The 14,147-nt window shown below is 42.5% G+C and overlaps 1 protein-coding gene across 1 annotated transcript in view; it reads right to left on the minus strand.

Moving 5' to 3' along the window:
- The window catches only part of SYN2 (synapsin II), a 149,851-nt gene that overhangs the window by 31,387 nt on the left and 104,317 nt on the right, over positions 1-14,147 (minus strand). Inside the window, exons 6-7 of the mRNA XM_079316783.1 lie at positions 6,852-6,914; positions 4,483-4,625 (exon numbers count right to left, since the gene is read on the minus strand). Coding sequence (XP_079172909.1) covers positions 4,483-4,625; positions 6,852-6,914 — 206 coding nt within the window. The remainder of the gene's footprint in view (positions 1-4,482; positions 4,626-6,851; positions 6,915-14,147) is intronic.

Consider the following 14,147-nt stretch of genomic DNA (forward strand, 5'->3'; position numbering starts at 1 on the left):
AGAGAAGAGAAGAGAAGAGAAAGAGAAGAGAAGAGAAAGAGAAGAGAAGAGAAGAGAAGAGAAGAGAAGAGAGAAGAGAAGAGAAGAGAAGAGAAGAGAAATACTTGTTGAGTGCTGTGTGTAAGGAAACCTTGCTCAGCAAATAGGGTATGTTGGGATTTCTGCTCAGTTTTTAAGGTGGTGTTTATATACATGTGCCTGCTTTAAAAATGAATAATTTTAGGTTCATTACTGTTCTGCACAGACATTGTGCATCAGAGAGAAAATCCCACAAATCACAGTTCAATCCTCTTGCAGACTTCTCAAAGGAATTCATCAGAATGGACTCTTATAGGTGTCTTTTAGGAAGGAAGATGTGACCAAGTCAGGAGAAAAAGTTCCCCTGAAGTCTTTTAGCAAGTATTTAGTTGAAGATGCTCAGCTGCAGTGATGGAATCCCAGCACACTGACAACAGTGGTTTGATGCAACCCCTGTTTTCCCTCCACACTGGGAAGCTCCTGCAGAAGTTTCCAAATGGATGCTTGGCTGGCTGTGAGGATGCTGCAGGGATCAGAGGAGGGCTGGGGAATGCTGTGGGCACAGAATTAACTGGTGCAATCTCAGGAGATTGTGGGTTTGACACAGATGAACTCCAGAATGAGGGATCATGGTGAACTGATCCAAAACCAGACACACTAAGCCTAGAGATGATTTCTGCAATATAGATATGAAATATGTAGGTTTCCCACCCTTCTTCACTTCTGATAATGCCCAAGAGTCTTTCACATCATTATTTCCTCCTCTTTAACCAAACACTGAACAATAAATAAAACAAATCCTACACCTTTAAGTGCTTTACACTTAGGCTTAACATGTTTGCACTCGATCTAGTCTTTGCAAGAAGGAGGAACTCTTTTAGAATTGCCAAACATTCATAGTAACTTGAGCTTCCCCTTTTCCAAACCACCTTCCTGCTTTATTTAGCAGCATTTGCAGTATCCATCCAATTGCTGGGACAGGGACTTGTCATCAGAAAAAATATGTAGAAATGTCTGCCTACTATTCTTGGGTATAGCCTGCCCTGTGGTTTGATCCTCCAGCACTATTCTTTTGCTTGATGTGCTTTCACTTTTGGTTTATTGACCTTTGGTCAAAGAACTTTAAGCCCTGGACTCACAGTCCTGCTTTTGGAGGGGAGATTTAGATACAGGGCTTTCGTATTTCTGTTTTTCTACGTTGTGTGTGACCCTTTTAAGTTGGATTTCCTTGAAGTCAGCTGAATGCTGCCCGGGTGCCCAGGGCAGTCCAGTGTGTGTCACACAGCCTCCAGAGGGGCTGTGGTATTTACAGGGATCCAATCCTGCTTTTTTGGCCATAATCTCCACTGACAGACGATAAGCACCAGTGTTTGGTGACTCATGGATCCACTTAAACCACAATTTCCCACAGAATTATAAAACTGAGGCTCTTAATAACTCTCTTTAAACTACAAAAACAAATGTTCAGCTGGTATTTTTTTGTGGTGGCTCTCTAAGTGCTCTGTTCCTGTGTCACAGAGCAAAATGAGAACCAGCTGTAGAACAATACTCTCCTGACATCATGTATATGGATGTGCACATGAAGAATTCTTCAGACATTTGGTAAATCTTCTCCTTTCCATGCTGCTTTGTAATAACGAATCAGTATTTCATTTTGGTGTGTGATTTAAGTGTATGAAAGAATCTAGAGAAAAAAATGATGCTAGGCTTTTAGCATTTGGATGAACCCAGAGTTTCTGAGCAGAAACTTAAAAATAAATAAAAGGTAGGAGGAACAGGCTGTCATTTTAACTTATTTTTGCTGTCCCTTAGGCCAACTGCTTCTTCTGCAAAGAAGAAACATTTATGTTTCAGAATGATAAATTTACCGTGGCTGACTCTTCCAAAATTATTCCTGACGCTGAACAGCATTTAAATATCAAGTCAAAGGGGGAAAAAAAGTGGGGGTCCCTTCTACAAAATGTTGTGATCCAATTTCTATCACAGGGGATGAGCCCAATACTGCATCTGGTACCTGACCATGTGCTGGAGCCAGCGAGAGATGGGCCTTACCCCTAAAATTCTGCCCTTGGGAGCTGCAAAATTGGGAAAAATCAGCTCTGTTAATTAGAGAAGGGGAAAGATAGGCAGCACAACAAAAGGAATCTGCCTGTCAAAGCACTGACAAGAGAAAAAAGAGAGAAAAAGAGAGAAAAGGCCCATCCAGCCCCGCAGAGTGGCATGAAAAGGTCTGGGGGGGAGATGGAGGCTGGGACTGAGAGCAAGGCTGGGAATGGCACTGGGGAGAATCCAGGGGCTGAGGGACACCCTGGGGACAGGGAACAGCTCTGGCAGGAGGGGCAGGGACTGAGGGATGGGAAGGTTGGGGCAGTTTGGGAATCCAGCAGGACTGGAGCAAGGCACGGCCCAGACAGGTGGAGAGAGGGGACACTGGGCTGGAGGGACGTGGTGCTGCCAGAAAATGGGTGTCCTCAGAGAGGGCAAGTCATGTCTAGAGCACCAGTGTGAGACAAAGAAGCGGATTTGGGTTTAATTCTCCTGGAGAAGCAGGGGGATAAAAGCTGTATCACCTGCTTAAGGCCCTCGAGCCCGTGGGGAGAGGAGGGGAAGGCTCAACACAGCTGAATTGCACAGGGAGCCTAAATCATAGTCCTGTACCTCTGGAAACAGAATATTCCAGAAATTTCTGAACCCCTGTGAGCTTTCTGAGTGTCCTGCCTTGGTCACTGTACAGGTCCCATTTCCAACATGGGTTTTTTGCAGTTTTTAGCGAATTCTGTTTTCCAAATGGAGCAGGAGGACTGAGCGTGGATCTGCCCATGGGAACAGTTTTCCCACCAAATCTGGGCTTCCCCGAGGCCCCTCAGTGTAAGGGAGGGATTTCTGAGCTCTTTTGGGAAGGCCAGACCTTGGATGTTCTTCCCTAGTGTGCCCTCAGGGCCAGGTCAGAGCCTGGTGATGAGCCAAGACCATCTGTTGTTGCATTTTGACTATAAGAACAGCAGAAAGGATAATGCAACATAGTTCTTTGTGGAATGGAGAAGCAAAAAGAGAGTTTTCATTAAAGAAACACTACAGCTATATAGGGAAGTTCGTGCAAAACAGAATAGAAAAGGTTTTTTGGTCCAAGAAGGCAACACCTCTTTGAAAAGATGCTTTCTGCAAAACATCACAAGACACACACACTGTTCAGTGGTCAACACCAGGTGTTAATCTGTGTTATTCATTCTTCCTTCTCTTGTTTGTCTCTGAGAAAAGTCCCCAGCCTGGGAAAGATCTGAGCTGGAGCTGAGAGAGCCAACAGCCTGGGAAAAATCCGAGTTGGATTTTTCCACGAGCCTTCAGCTGTGTCCACAGTGTGTCCTTCCAATACCAACCTAAGGAGAGACATTTTCCCCCTTCTCCCACCCTGAACCAAAGTTTCTGTTTCCTCGTGGCTGTTCTAAATTCTGAACATCAACCCTGTCTTTTAGATGATAAAATATTTTATGGATTTGCTTTAAGCCAACTCCAGCTTCATCTTCTCTCAATATTTATGGTTTGCTTGCAGTTCTTCACTGATATAGAACCTGACAAATGATTTGCAAGGATTTGCTGATCCCTCCAATGTTCAGGAGATCCTTGAGAAATACCTTGTTTCTGGATGTGGGTGTGGACATGCAAATGTGTATTTTTATCCATGTTCTGTTGCATTTTCCCTGCCTCAGGATTGTAAGTGTGAGGGAATAAAGGCATGAGATGATCTAACTCATCACAAAATGAGATGTGAAATGAGTGTTTGTCAGATGACACTTCTGATAATTGAAAGAGTAAAAATCTCTACAAACACAGGTACCAGAGCTCAACTGCTGCATCACAACTTGGTGTGCTGCTCCAGCTCACTGCTGTGTGTGAAGCTGGAGCATCCTTTGAGCCTCTCCTTAGTCATGGCCTTTAAACAAACACCTGGGGTCTGCAATGAGAAGAGGTTTTCATGCATCTCTGTGAAGGTCACTGCAGGATTGGATTGTGTTTTGATGTGTTATGTTGAAAGGAGAGGACTTTGTTCCATTGAAGTGTGACAGTCCAGGTTTGTTTGTGTGAATGAATGCCATCCAACTTATCATCAGAGTGGAGAAGAAAATTTTGAAGGAAATTTGTCCTTAAATTGATGAAAGGATATTAAGAAATCTGAATTAACAAGTCCTTCATGAAACCAAACCCTCTTCCAGCTGCTCCTTTCTTTAAATGAAAATAATGAACACAAGTTAGCAGAAAAAACCCCTCTGGCAGGCTCACCTGGTGTCTCATCCTCCTCCTCCCAGCCACAATCAACTGATGAAAAGAATTTTGATAAATCCAGAAAGTTTAAAATACTCTGACAAGGGATGCACCATCTCAGAGACTCATCCAACACTCTTTAATCTCACTGGTGCTTATCAATTTTGAAACAAAAGCAGCAAAGAACATAAGGATTTGGCTCACATGTATGCCTTGTAGTTACTGCCTATCTTTTGGATCCTGATGTCATATTTGGAGTCTATGAAGGGCTCAGTGGTGGCGTAGGTCTGAGTGAGTGCTACCACGCTGGCTATGTCCTGAAAATCGTAGTGGTTGTCTACCTTGATCTGGAGCCATCACACCACAAGAACACAGCACAGACAAAAGAAAAGAAGAGCAATTAGCAACAAAATGTAGAATTCGATTGCAAATGGCATTTGTGAGAAGCATGGCTTTGACAATTAAAAAAGAAAAAAAATTCGGTATTTTATCTGATTTCTAGGTTCTATAACATTCCTGCTTTAAAATATCTATTTTTCTCAGCAAAATATTACCTGCTCATCTGAAGAAAGCAATTTGCAGATGCTAGAGTTTTATTTTGCTTTTTAAATTTTTTTTTAAAATGGTGTTAGTCAGTTATAGATAATGCAAGCCTCAGAACTCTTTTTAGGGCTGACATGCAATTCCAATTGATGTCGATTTTTGCTGTTTCTGTAAATTGTTCAGGTAACTGAGTATATGTGGAGCCCACAAGGAATTTTCACTCATCATCATCCCATCAGCTTTTCCCATGAGGGAGGAGCTGAAGGGTCCTGATATCCCTCTTCTCTGAAGGAGTTGGGCTTCCCAGGGCTGGGATTTCCCAGGTGCAGAACGCTCTGCTGAGGAGGTGAGTGGCACTGAACCATCAGCTTTTACCTCTTGAAAGAAGAGGGGATGGAAAAGTGGGGAGTGCTGATCTGGGGAGAGGGAGGAGGGAATTTTAGAGGGCAGAGGGAGGGCAGAGACATCACCTCTGGGCAGGGAGGGCAATCTCTGAGCTGGGGAAGCAGGGAGTGAAAGGGGCTGGGGAGAGAAGCCTGGGGCAGGAGGAGAACAGGAGGGTGGCACCCCAGCACACTGATCCAGAGGGCACTGCAGGGTGGCAGGGAGCAGGCAGCACCAGCACTTCCCTTGGCATCCAGGATTAGCACTGCAGCTCCTTGCAAGCCCAGCATCCTGTTTATTCTCCTTCTGCTGGCACTGACAAGGGAACCTCTGGGAGGTGGGATGTGGGGCAATAAATGGAATTTGGTGGAGATAAAAGCCCAAAGTCTAAGCATTTGTCCCCAGCTCTCAGGTGGAGAAAGATACAGAGTAATTTGTCATTTGAGAGCCACAAGCCAGGCACAAAAATCAAGTTTCAACTTGATTTTCTGAAAACTGACTGGGCTGTGTGGGTTTAACTGGGACCTCTGCTGCCAGCAGTGCCCTCAGGGAGGGCTGGGCTTCCAGGGAACCTTCCTTTGCTCTCTGATTGCATTTAATCTTGGAGGGTTTTCAATATTTCACAGCTAAAGGAAAACCTCATTCCCAGCCATTTGATATGAGGAACATTTCTGTGCATTATTTCCCCTTTTCTGTAAATGAGAGGTGAATATCCAAAGTACACCATAAACATTCTAACACTTCACATATGGAATCCACAGAAAGTGCAGTTTAATTAGTGGTTCAGTCTGCCCTCAATTAAAGTGGCTGCCAGACTTCCACTGATTTACTAAATATGAAGCAAAGCAAAATACTCATAGGCAAAAAAACAACATACAGTACAAGTTGTAATTAAATCAGTTTTCTATCTGAAAATAGTGGCAAATATTATGTTCAATGAGGTTTGGAGATTCAGGATGATAAATGTAACTATTCTCTGATTGACACTTCTAGCACTGAAGTGTTTTCAGTGAGTGAAGTTCCTCTGCAAGGACTAGAAATAGTCACTGGCAGCAGTGAAAATGGGACTTAAATTCTCTCCCACTGGCCCTGCACTGTGAGATAAGTGACACCAAAACATCTGTACTCACCACTGAAATGCAATTACTTTGGAGAAAGAAAGCAGCAGTTATACAGAGGTATTAAACAATCACAGACAGCACATCAAGATAGGAAATCAAAGTTCAGTATCAAGCTGAAACCAACACAGAACCAAGGCAAAACCTTCCCACAGTCCCAGCTCCAAAATTTGGATTGTGCATCAGACCTTGACTCTTGAAGAGTTTCAGTGCAGACAATGAATTAATGAATAAGGTTTTGCTTCCAGAAAGCATCTCAGCACAGCTCAAAGCACATCCCACATAGGGTGACTCTCCAACTGCAAAGGCTTGTAAAAAGTAAAAATACTTGCAAAGTAAAAACACTTTGGGCTTGTTTTTATTTTCCTAAAGAGAGATGCTTTCTTAGCATGGCCAGGCAGAGATTTGCAAGGGGGGATCTGAGACAGAGTCTGGGCAGATAAAAGGTGGAATATCAGGGAAGGAATGGGCATGCACAGGTAAGGGACAAACCCCAAGCTCCCAACATGCAACAAGTAGCATCTGCACCTTTCCCATGCCTGAGTGAGCGTGTCCAATCTTCACAACAACAGGAAAGGTTGGCATTGTCAGCTGGGGGAACAAAACAGGCACATTAGAGAAGAGAGAGAGCCCGAGCTCCATGAGAAACAGCATCGTTTAGGGGAAATACTTAAAAATTATAGAATGTTTATATAATGGCCAAAGCTGTTCTGGCCATGTGGTGCCCAACCTCTTCATCCTCTGGGGGTATTTTCTGGGCACAATGTTATTCCCAAAACAGCAAATTGTTCTTAACTTTTCTTAAACTTAACATTTTTGTATGTTTTTTAACTTCACTTTTGAAATTGAATTTCTGCTGTTCCCTATTTTAAGTTTTGCTTCTGTGTTTTCTGACCCACAAACTCACACTCTCTAAGACTATAATCATTACTGATGCCAAATTAACCACCTTTTCTTCTTCCTTTCCACTATTTAGCAGGGCTGTAAATACATTTTCTGATCTCTTATGAAAGCAGTGATGTAAAATTCACAAAAACTTGCTTTAAAGGCAGGTCCTAGCTTGTGATATAGAATATCTGAGTTTTCTAGGGAAGTGCCTCCAAAATGCAGGAAATAATTGGGAATAATCCAACCACAGAGTAGAAAATCAAATATACAGAAGCAGATGAAAACACTTTATCCAATGAAATGGGAATGCTTCTTTGTATCAGAAAGGGCTGGGAATGATCACTTTTACTCCCATCATTCCCTTTTTGTGAAAAAGTTTGGGATCTCCCAGCCATGGGCATGGCTGGCACTGCTTTTTTCCCAGTTGAAACTTGCACATCTTGAACTTCTATCAATCAAGCACAACCTCATTTCACAGGTTTATAACTAGAAATAAAAAGCTGAACACCTTCAACATGTAATAGAACTGGGCAGCAGCAGGACAGTGTTACAGGCTCCAAACTCTTCCTTTAGTGCCACAGTCCTACACAATAAATACAGTCAGAGGCAAAGCTGATGCTCCAGAACATAAACTCAGAATTGCTAGAGGTTTTATGAGTCTTTGATTAGTCTCAAAAGCACTTGCATTGCACAGTAAAAGTCACCTCTTCAGGAATTTAAGAATGAAGTTCTTGCTAAACTCCAGCAACCACAGTTCCTGCTTAGTCAACATCCAGTCACTGGTGTATCACTTTCAGATTTTAAACCAAGCTCTTTTTCAGCTTTTGGGGGTAGGAGAGGAACAAATCACTGCCAGACTCCAGATTCATCAGGGCAGCAGCACATTTCTGTGACTGAGCTGCAAACCACTGCAGTGGGGTTTGGAATGGAAATGCTGGCAGAGTTCTGAGCACAGCAGTACAGATGGCACTCCTGTAATTAACAGCACCACGGGTCTTCCTGTGATCCCAAAGCTGTGGAATCCTCTGTGGGCCACAGGAACCAACACAACTCACATTAAATGCAATTTACAAAAAAAGAAGAAAAAAAAAAAACAGAAAGAAAAAGAAAGAAAAAGAAAGAAAAAGAAAAAAAGTGCTTTCTCCCTCAGAAAAATGCAGTAACATCATTTTCTCTGGACCCTGATCCTGAGATTCCATGTGCTCCACCTCATCCCAGCACAGACTGAGGGAAGAGGCTCTGGATGCTGCAGGTCAAACTCCAGAGAGGAAAAAACCAGGCAGGCAAAATTCAATAATCCCAGCACTTCTCTTGTTTGTAGCTCTCCCTAGGACAGGCCCATAAAGTTCAGCAGTTGTTATTTTGGGGCTTGAGCAGCTTTTCCTTTATTCCTGCTCTGATTTTAATTATCCCAGTTTTCCCACTGCCATTCTGTAGCAGCTCTCTGTCACCAACCCATGGCCAGGGGAATGTTCTGCCCACAAAACATGACAGAAATGACAGAAAACTTGGCCTGAATCCTCCCATTCCATTCCCCAACCTGCTCTTTTCTGGGCATTTTGGCAGAACAGGCATTCCCCAGACTATTCCTACATTTGGTGAACATTAGATATGATATGATACAAGTGTGATACCTGCTTCATGGATTTCCCTTAAACTTGCATTATAACTACTGATATTTATAATTATAACAATATAATATAACATAATATAATATAATTATAACAATATAATAATAACTACTGATAATTATAATTTATATTATAATTACTGCTATAAAAGCTGTTTTCTTTGAAAAGTATCACTGAGGGGAAAGGGCCATTTTACAAAAATGTTTTTTTGAAAGCTTTCTTAAATTCAGAAATGTAAGAATTCTACTCTGGCAATTAAAAACTGAGAGGGAAAACCTAAAGAGCAACCAGAGATACTGAGAAATCTGCCAAGTTCATAAACGTGAGAGATGGAAGTGTCTGCACTGCATGAGCCCTTCCACAATCATATAATATACACAAAATACAGCAGAATAAAAAAAATAGGATTACCAGGACTTCTAACTTTAAAATAGCAATGCAATAAACTACCATTATTAATTAGACAGAAACCAGAATATTTGGCAAATGTGGAATAAAATTTTCAAAATATATAGTCATACATGAATCTGATTGGATTGGTAATAAATATTGGTAGCAACTGGAAAAACTCCTGGAACACATGCAAACAGCTGAGGAACACACTGACATTTGCTAACCTAATGCCATTAATCAAAATAACAACAGAGAATATTCACATTTTATCCAGGGAGGATGAATTTCACTTCTAGATGAGCATGAAAATCTAAAAAGCCAGTTCACTTCATTATTCCTTTATTGATGTCACAACAGCAAGGATAATTATTATTAATTATGGTTTCTTGGTGTTTCCTCTGCATTTACCTTTTAAAATTTAAGATTTTTTTGTGCTATGAGCTTAAAAGGCAAATACTTTATTGCATCAATCTTCAGTATCTGGCCACTAAAGATTTCATAACTGTGCTTAGCTTGCTTTTTATTGTAGAAAGGAATATTCTAGTTGGATAAAATTCCACAATACCTGCAACATCACCCTGAATAATCTGTGGTAATTCAGTGACCCAGAGGTGGCTAGAGAATTAACCAGCACAGTCCACACCTGGATTGCTGTTTGCATTTTTCCATATGGAATGGAAATCCCCATCTTTCCCTACTGCAGAAATTTTCTGGAGTTTCAAAGTCTGGTTAATAGGGTGTCATCCTGCAATTAAAAGTCTATTAATTTAAAATAAAACTTTCACATTTAAGCTTCATACACTATGGTGTTCAATGGTTTATAAGTTCTACTGCAATTTAAATATTTTTGAACAATTGAATACAAGCTGATTTTTTTCCCCAAGAGGTATAATTTGAATTCTTCTAAATTTACTTCCAGTTCTTTTAACCGAGACATAGTGTGAAATATAATCAAAGACTTCTATAAAAATAGAACCAGGCAAAGATCATCAGCTTTAAAAAAGTCAAAGAAACCCCTCTGCTGGCAACAATACAGACAGCAGAGTTTTCTGAAGGTGGTATTCACCCTGCTTTCATGTCCTCAGGGTTGAGCTGACTAGAAAAGCCACAATAGGAAAAAAAAGAGGGGGCGGAGAAGCAGTGACAAAAAAACCCCAGATGTTGCATAAACATGACTTACCTCAAGTTCAGTGTTTAAATATTTATCTTTCCAATAATCCCCAAGCAAAGTTCATTTAACCACTCTAGTTCCATGTAATTTATTTGTGGAATATGCATCAGCCTAAATCTAATTTTGCTCTGCTTACTTTGGAGAAAGGAAATTAAAAGTGAAATAATGAAGGTGGCCTTTTTTTCTTTCCTTTCTTTCTTTTTTTTTTTTTTTTTTCCCTTTCCCAGAAACAGGCAGGAAGAGCCCTAAATCAATAAACAAGCAGCAGATGTACTTTCTCTGGTCTGTTTGGTTTGCAGAAAACACAATTTCCAGATAGAGTGGGGTCTCAGCCAGGCAGGAGCTCTGTCACCAGCCCAGCCCTGGCCTCTCAGCAGAAAACCTCACACCCCACCAGCTGCTGACCTCAACAGTGACACAATTTTGGGGATGTGGAGCCACATTTTCCACTTGGAAGCTTAAAGTGGGTGTAAAAGCCACTCTGCTAGGAGGAAGGGTTGATATCCCCAAGCCAAGAGGGAAGCTGAGGTGATTTGTGTTATCTTTTAGCCAAGGCAGTGAAGAAATTAAAAGTTCAGGGGGATAAAAAGAGTAGAGCTTGAATTTATTATTGTGAGAGAAAACGCACCTTATCTGTGAGTCCTTGACCCAGAACTGAAGGTTAGAGTGGTTTGTGAACCAAGTGCAACCCAGGTGCCAGGGCCACCTCAGCTGCCAGGGACACCAGTGGGAATTGGGGCAGAATTGGAAGTTCTGGGCTCTCTTTGAGACACTTTGAGTGTCCCAGAGAGGCTGGAGCAGCACAGAGCAGCTCCACGTGCCCCCTGAAATCAGGCAAGGCTGGAGATGATCTCAGGTTATGGAGTAACTCCACCAGACCACCAGGATTCCACCTAAAACACCTTTGTCCCCTCAACTGGTTTGTCTGTTAAAAAATCACAGTGATCTAAATCAGCACAAAGGGATCTGATGGCAGAAAGTCTGCTGTTTTCAAACCTGCACAGCATGAAAACAGAAATTGTCATTAAGAAGAAAACACAAAGTGTAATTGCAGTGAATCAATGAGAGCTGCTCCCACAGATCTCTGGAAGAAACCCTGAAGACAAAAACTCTGCAGAAATAAATTCTATTTTGATTCTGGCGTGTCACTGTTTCATTCATCCTTCCACCAACTGTTTGGAAAACTGCTCGAAAGCCAAGTAACACTTTGCCACCTTATAAAACAATTACCCAAATTGCTGTGACTGTAAACTGGAAGGATTTTTACTGTAGTGTTTCAGAGGTGACAGCTATAAATACCCTCCTGTCTGAGGCAGGCTGGAGCTCATACAGAGGCACTGGAATTTAAAATCCAGGAAAGCTCACCTATTTTGTGAACTACTATTCTAGCTCTGTATCTTGTACAGGTTTGGTACAGGATGTGTGGTGTGACTTCATCAGGTAAAATGGAAGTAGATTTTAGAGGTAATTGCAATGCCAAATGAGAACCAGGGAGGAAATAACCAAGTCAAACATCAAGTAGGCAACAGATAAATTTTTTGGTGTGGGAAATCCTGCCTGCTACCATTCTCAAATAAGATTAATTTGCCACAATGAAGAGAAAATCAGATGATATGGATAAAAACTTGTACTGTGTGCAGAGCAGGCAACCCAAGCAGAAGACTGAGCAGACTCAAACTGCCTGAAAGCTGGAAGGGACAACGAGGTGGCTGTGGTACATCCCATGACAATGAAAAACCTTTGGAAAAAGCTGTATGGACAATCCCTGTGCAGCAGAGTTCAGTGCTCCTTGCCACAGCTCCAGCCTGAGAGGGAACTCAAACCCTCCAGGGAACTGCTGGTGAGCAGTGCCCAGGGATGCACAGACACTGCAGCAGTGCCAGGAGAAAATCCCAGCACAGCCAGGCACAGGGGTTATCCCAAAACCCTGGGGTATCCCCAGCCCTGGGTTATAGTGGAATTCTGAGTTATCCTGAAATCTGGGTTAACCCTAGCCCTGGTTTATCCCCAGCCCTGGGTTACCTTGAAATCCTGAGTTTCCCTCAGTTCTGGGTTATCCTCAGCCCTAGTTTAACCCCAGCCCTGGGTTTTCCTGCAGCCCTGGTTCATCTCCAGCTCTGGATTATCCTCAACTCTGGTTTATCCCCAGTTCTGTTTCATACCCAGATCTGGTTTATATCCAGCCCTAGTTAATCCCCAGCTCTGTTTTATCCCCAGCCCTGGTTTATCCCCAGCTCTGGTTTATCCCCAGCCCTGGTTTATCCCCAGCCCTGGATTATCCCAGCCCTGGTTTATCCCCAGCCCTGGTTTATCCCCAGTTCTGGTTTATCCCCAGCTCTGGTTTATCCCCAGTCCTGGTTTATCCCCTGCCCTGGTTTATCCCCAGCCCTGGTTTATCCCCAGTTCTGGTTTATCCCCAGCTCTGGTTTATCCCCAGTCCTGGTTTATCCCCTGCCCTGGATTATCCCAGCCCTGGTTTATCCCCAGCCCTGGTTTATCCCCTGCCCTGGATTATCCCAGCCCTGGTTTATCCTGCAGCCCGAGGCTGAGGGTGAGGGGAGGATGGGCAGGTGGGAAGGCAGGAGAACCCAGCTCTCAGAGCTGCTGCCCTGGCAGAGCTGTCCCTGCCCAGCCCAGCTCTCAGGGCCATGTCCCTCATTCCTGTCACCTCCAGAGGTCAAAATATCCCAAAGTCTGGGCTTCAGGGGAATCAACCAGCAGCAGGAGCCCAGTGGGTTTAGTGCAGGACTCTGGGGGCTGTCAGAAGACAATCAGTGATGCTAATTAATGCCCACATTGCTCTTGGTGGATACTAATCATTGGAAAAATACCAAGGCTCCTGACAAATATGAGATTTAGTTTTAGCATTTTTAAGTTCTGCATGTTCAATTGAAAGTATTTAATTCTCTTCTATAGCTAGAAGACAGTGGACAACTAGTTTGTAACTTGTCCATTAATAATTTAAAAATTTTGTTCTGAGCATAATATGCTTCTATTGATTATATAATTAATTTGATCATACTAGATAGAAAAGTCTTTAGGACACTCAGAACATAGCTGGATGTGTTGTCCTGGAGAACCCTGGATAAAATGTGCAAGGAGTGTTTGCCCAACATATTTTGCTATTATTTGAATTTTGTGTCTTGAATTTGATACTGAATTTGATCAAATTACTCTCTTCAGATCACCAATCAATGGCTCCCAATTAGTTCCTTCATCATTTCCCAGTTCCACTGCCCTAAGGGAGGCTTGAGAACCACAGTCCCCAAGTGCTGCTCCCAGCCACACCTGCCTGGGGTTTTACTCCTTCCCGTGCAAGCTTCCAGCCCTTTTCATCTTTTCCCTCTCATGGGAGAAGCCAGTTTCTTCTAGGTAAGAACAGAGATGTTAACAAGTCTAAATTATTTTCAGGTGTTAGCCCTGGGCTTGAATCCAACCTTATGATTTGAAGCCAAAACTTTAGACTGGAAAAGTAAGAAATGCAAGTGTGGCTGTGTGAAATCAGGACATTTTGTACAGGATTCCTGGCTCGGTGTCTGGCGTGGATCTGAAGAAGAAAAACTAGACCAAATTCTAATAATTCTGAATATCTGTGGGTTTTCAGATGGAGTGTGTCTTGAGGGGGATGAGAATTAAAAAGAATCAGAGCACTAATATTTGTATAACTGTTCAGAAATGAAATAAATCTGCTGCTGTAAAACATGTACAATTCTCTCTAAAGGCAACAAGCAACTTTGGGCA

This window comes from Erithacus rubecula, assembly GCF_903797595.1.
Source record: "Erithacus rubecula genome assembly, chromosome: 13".
NCBI lineage: Eukaryota > Metazoa > Chordata > Aves > Passeriformes > Muscicapidae > Erithacus > Erithacus rubecula.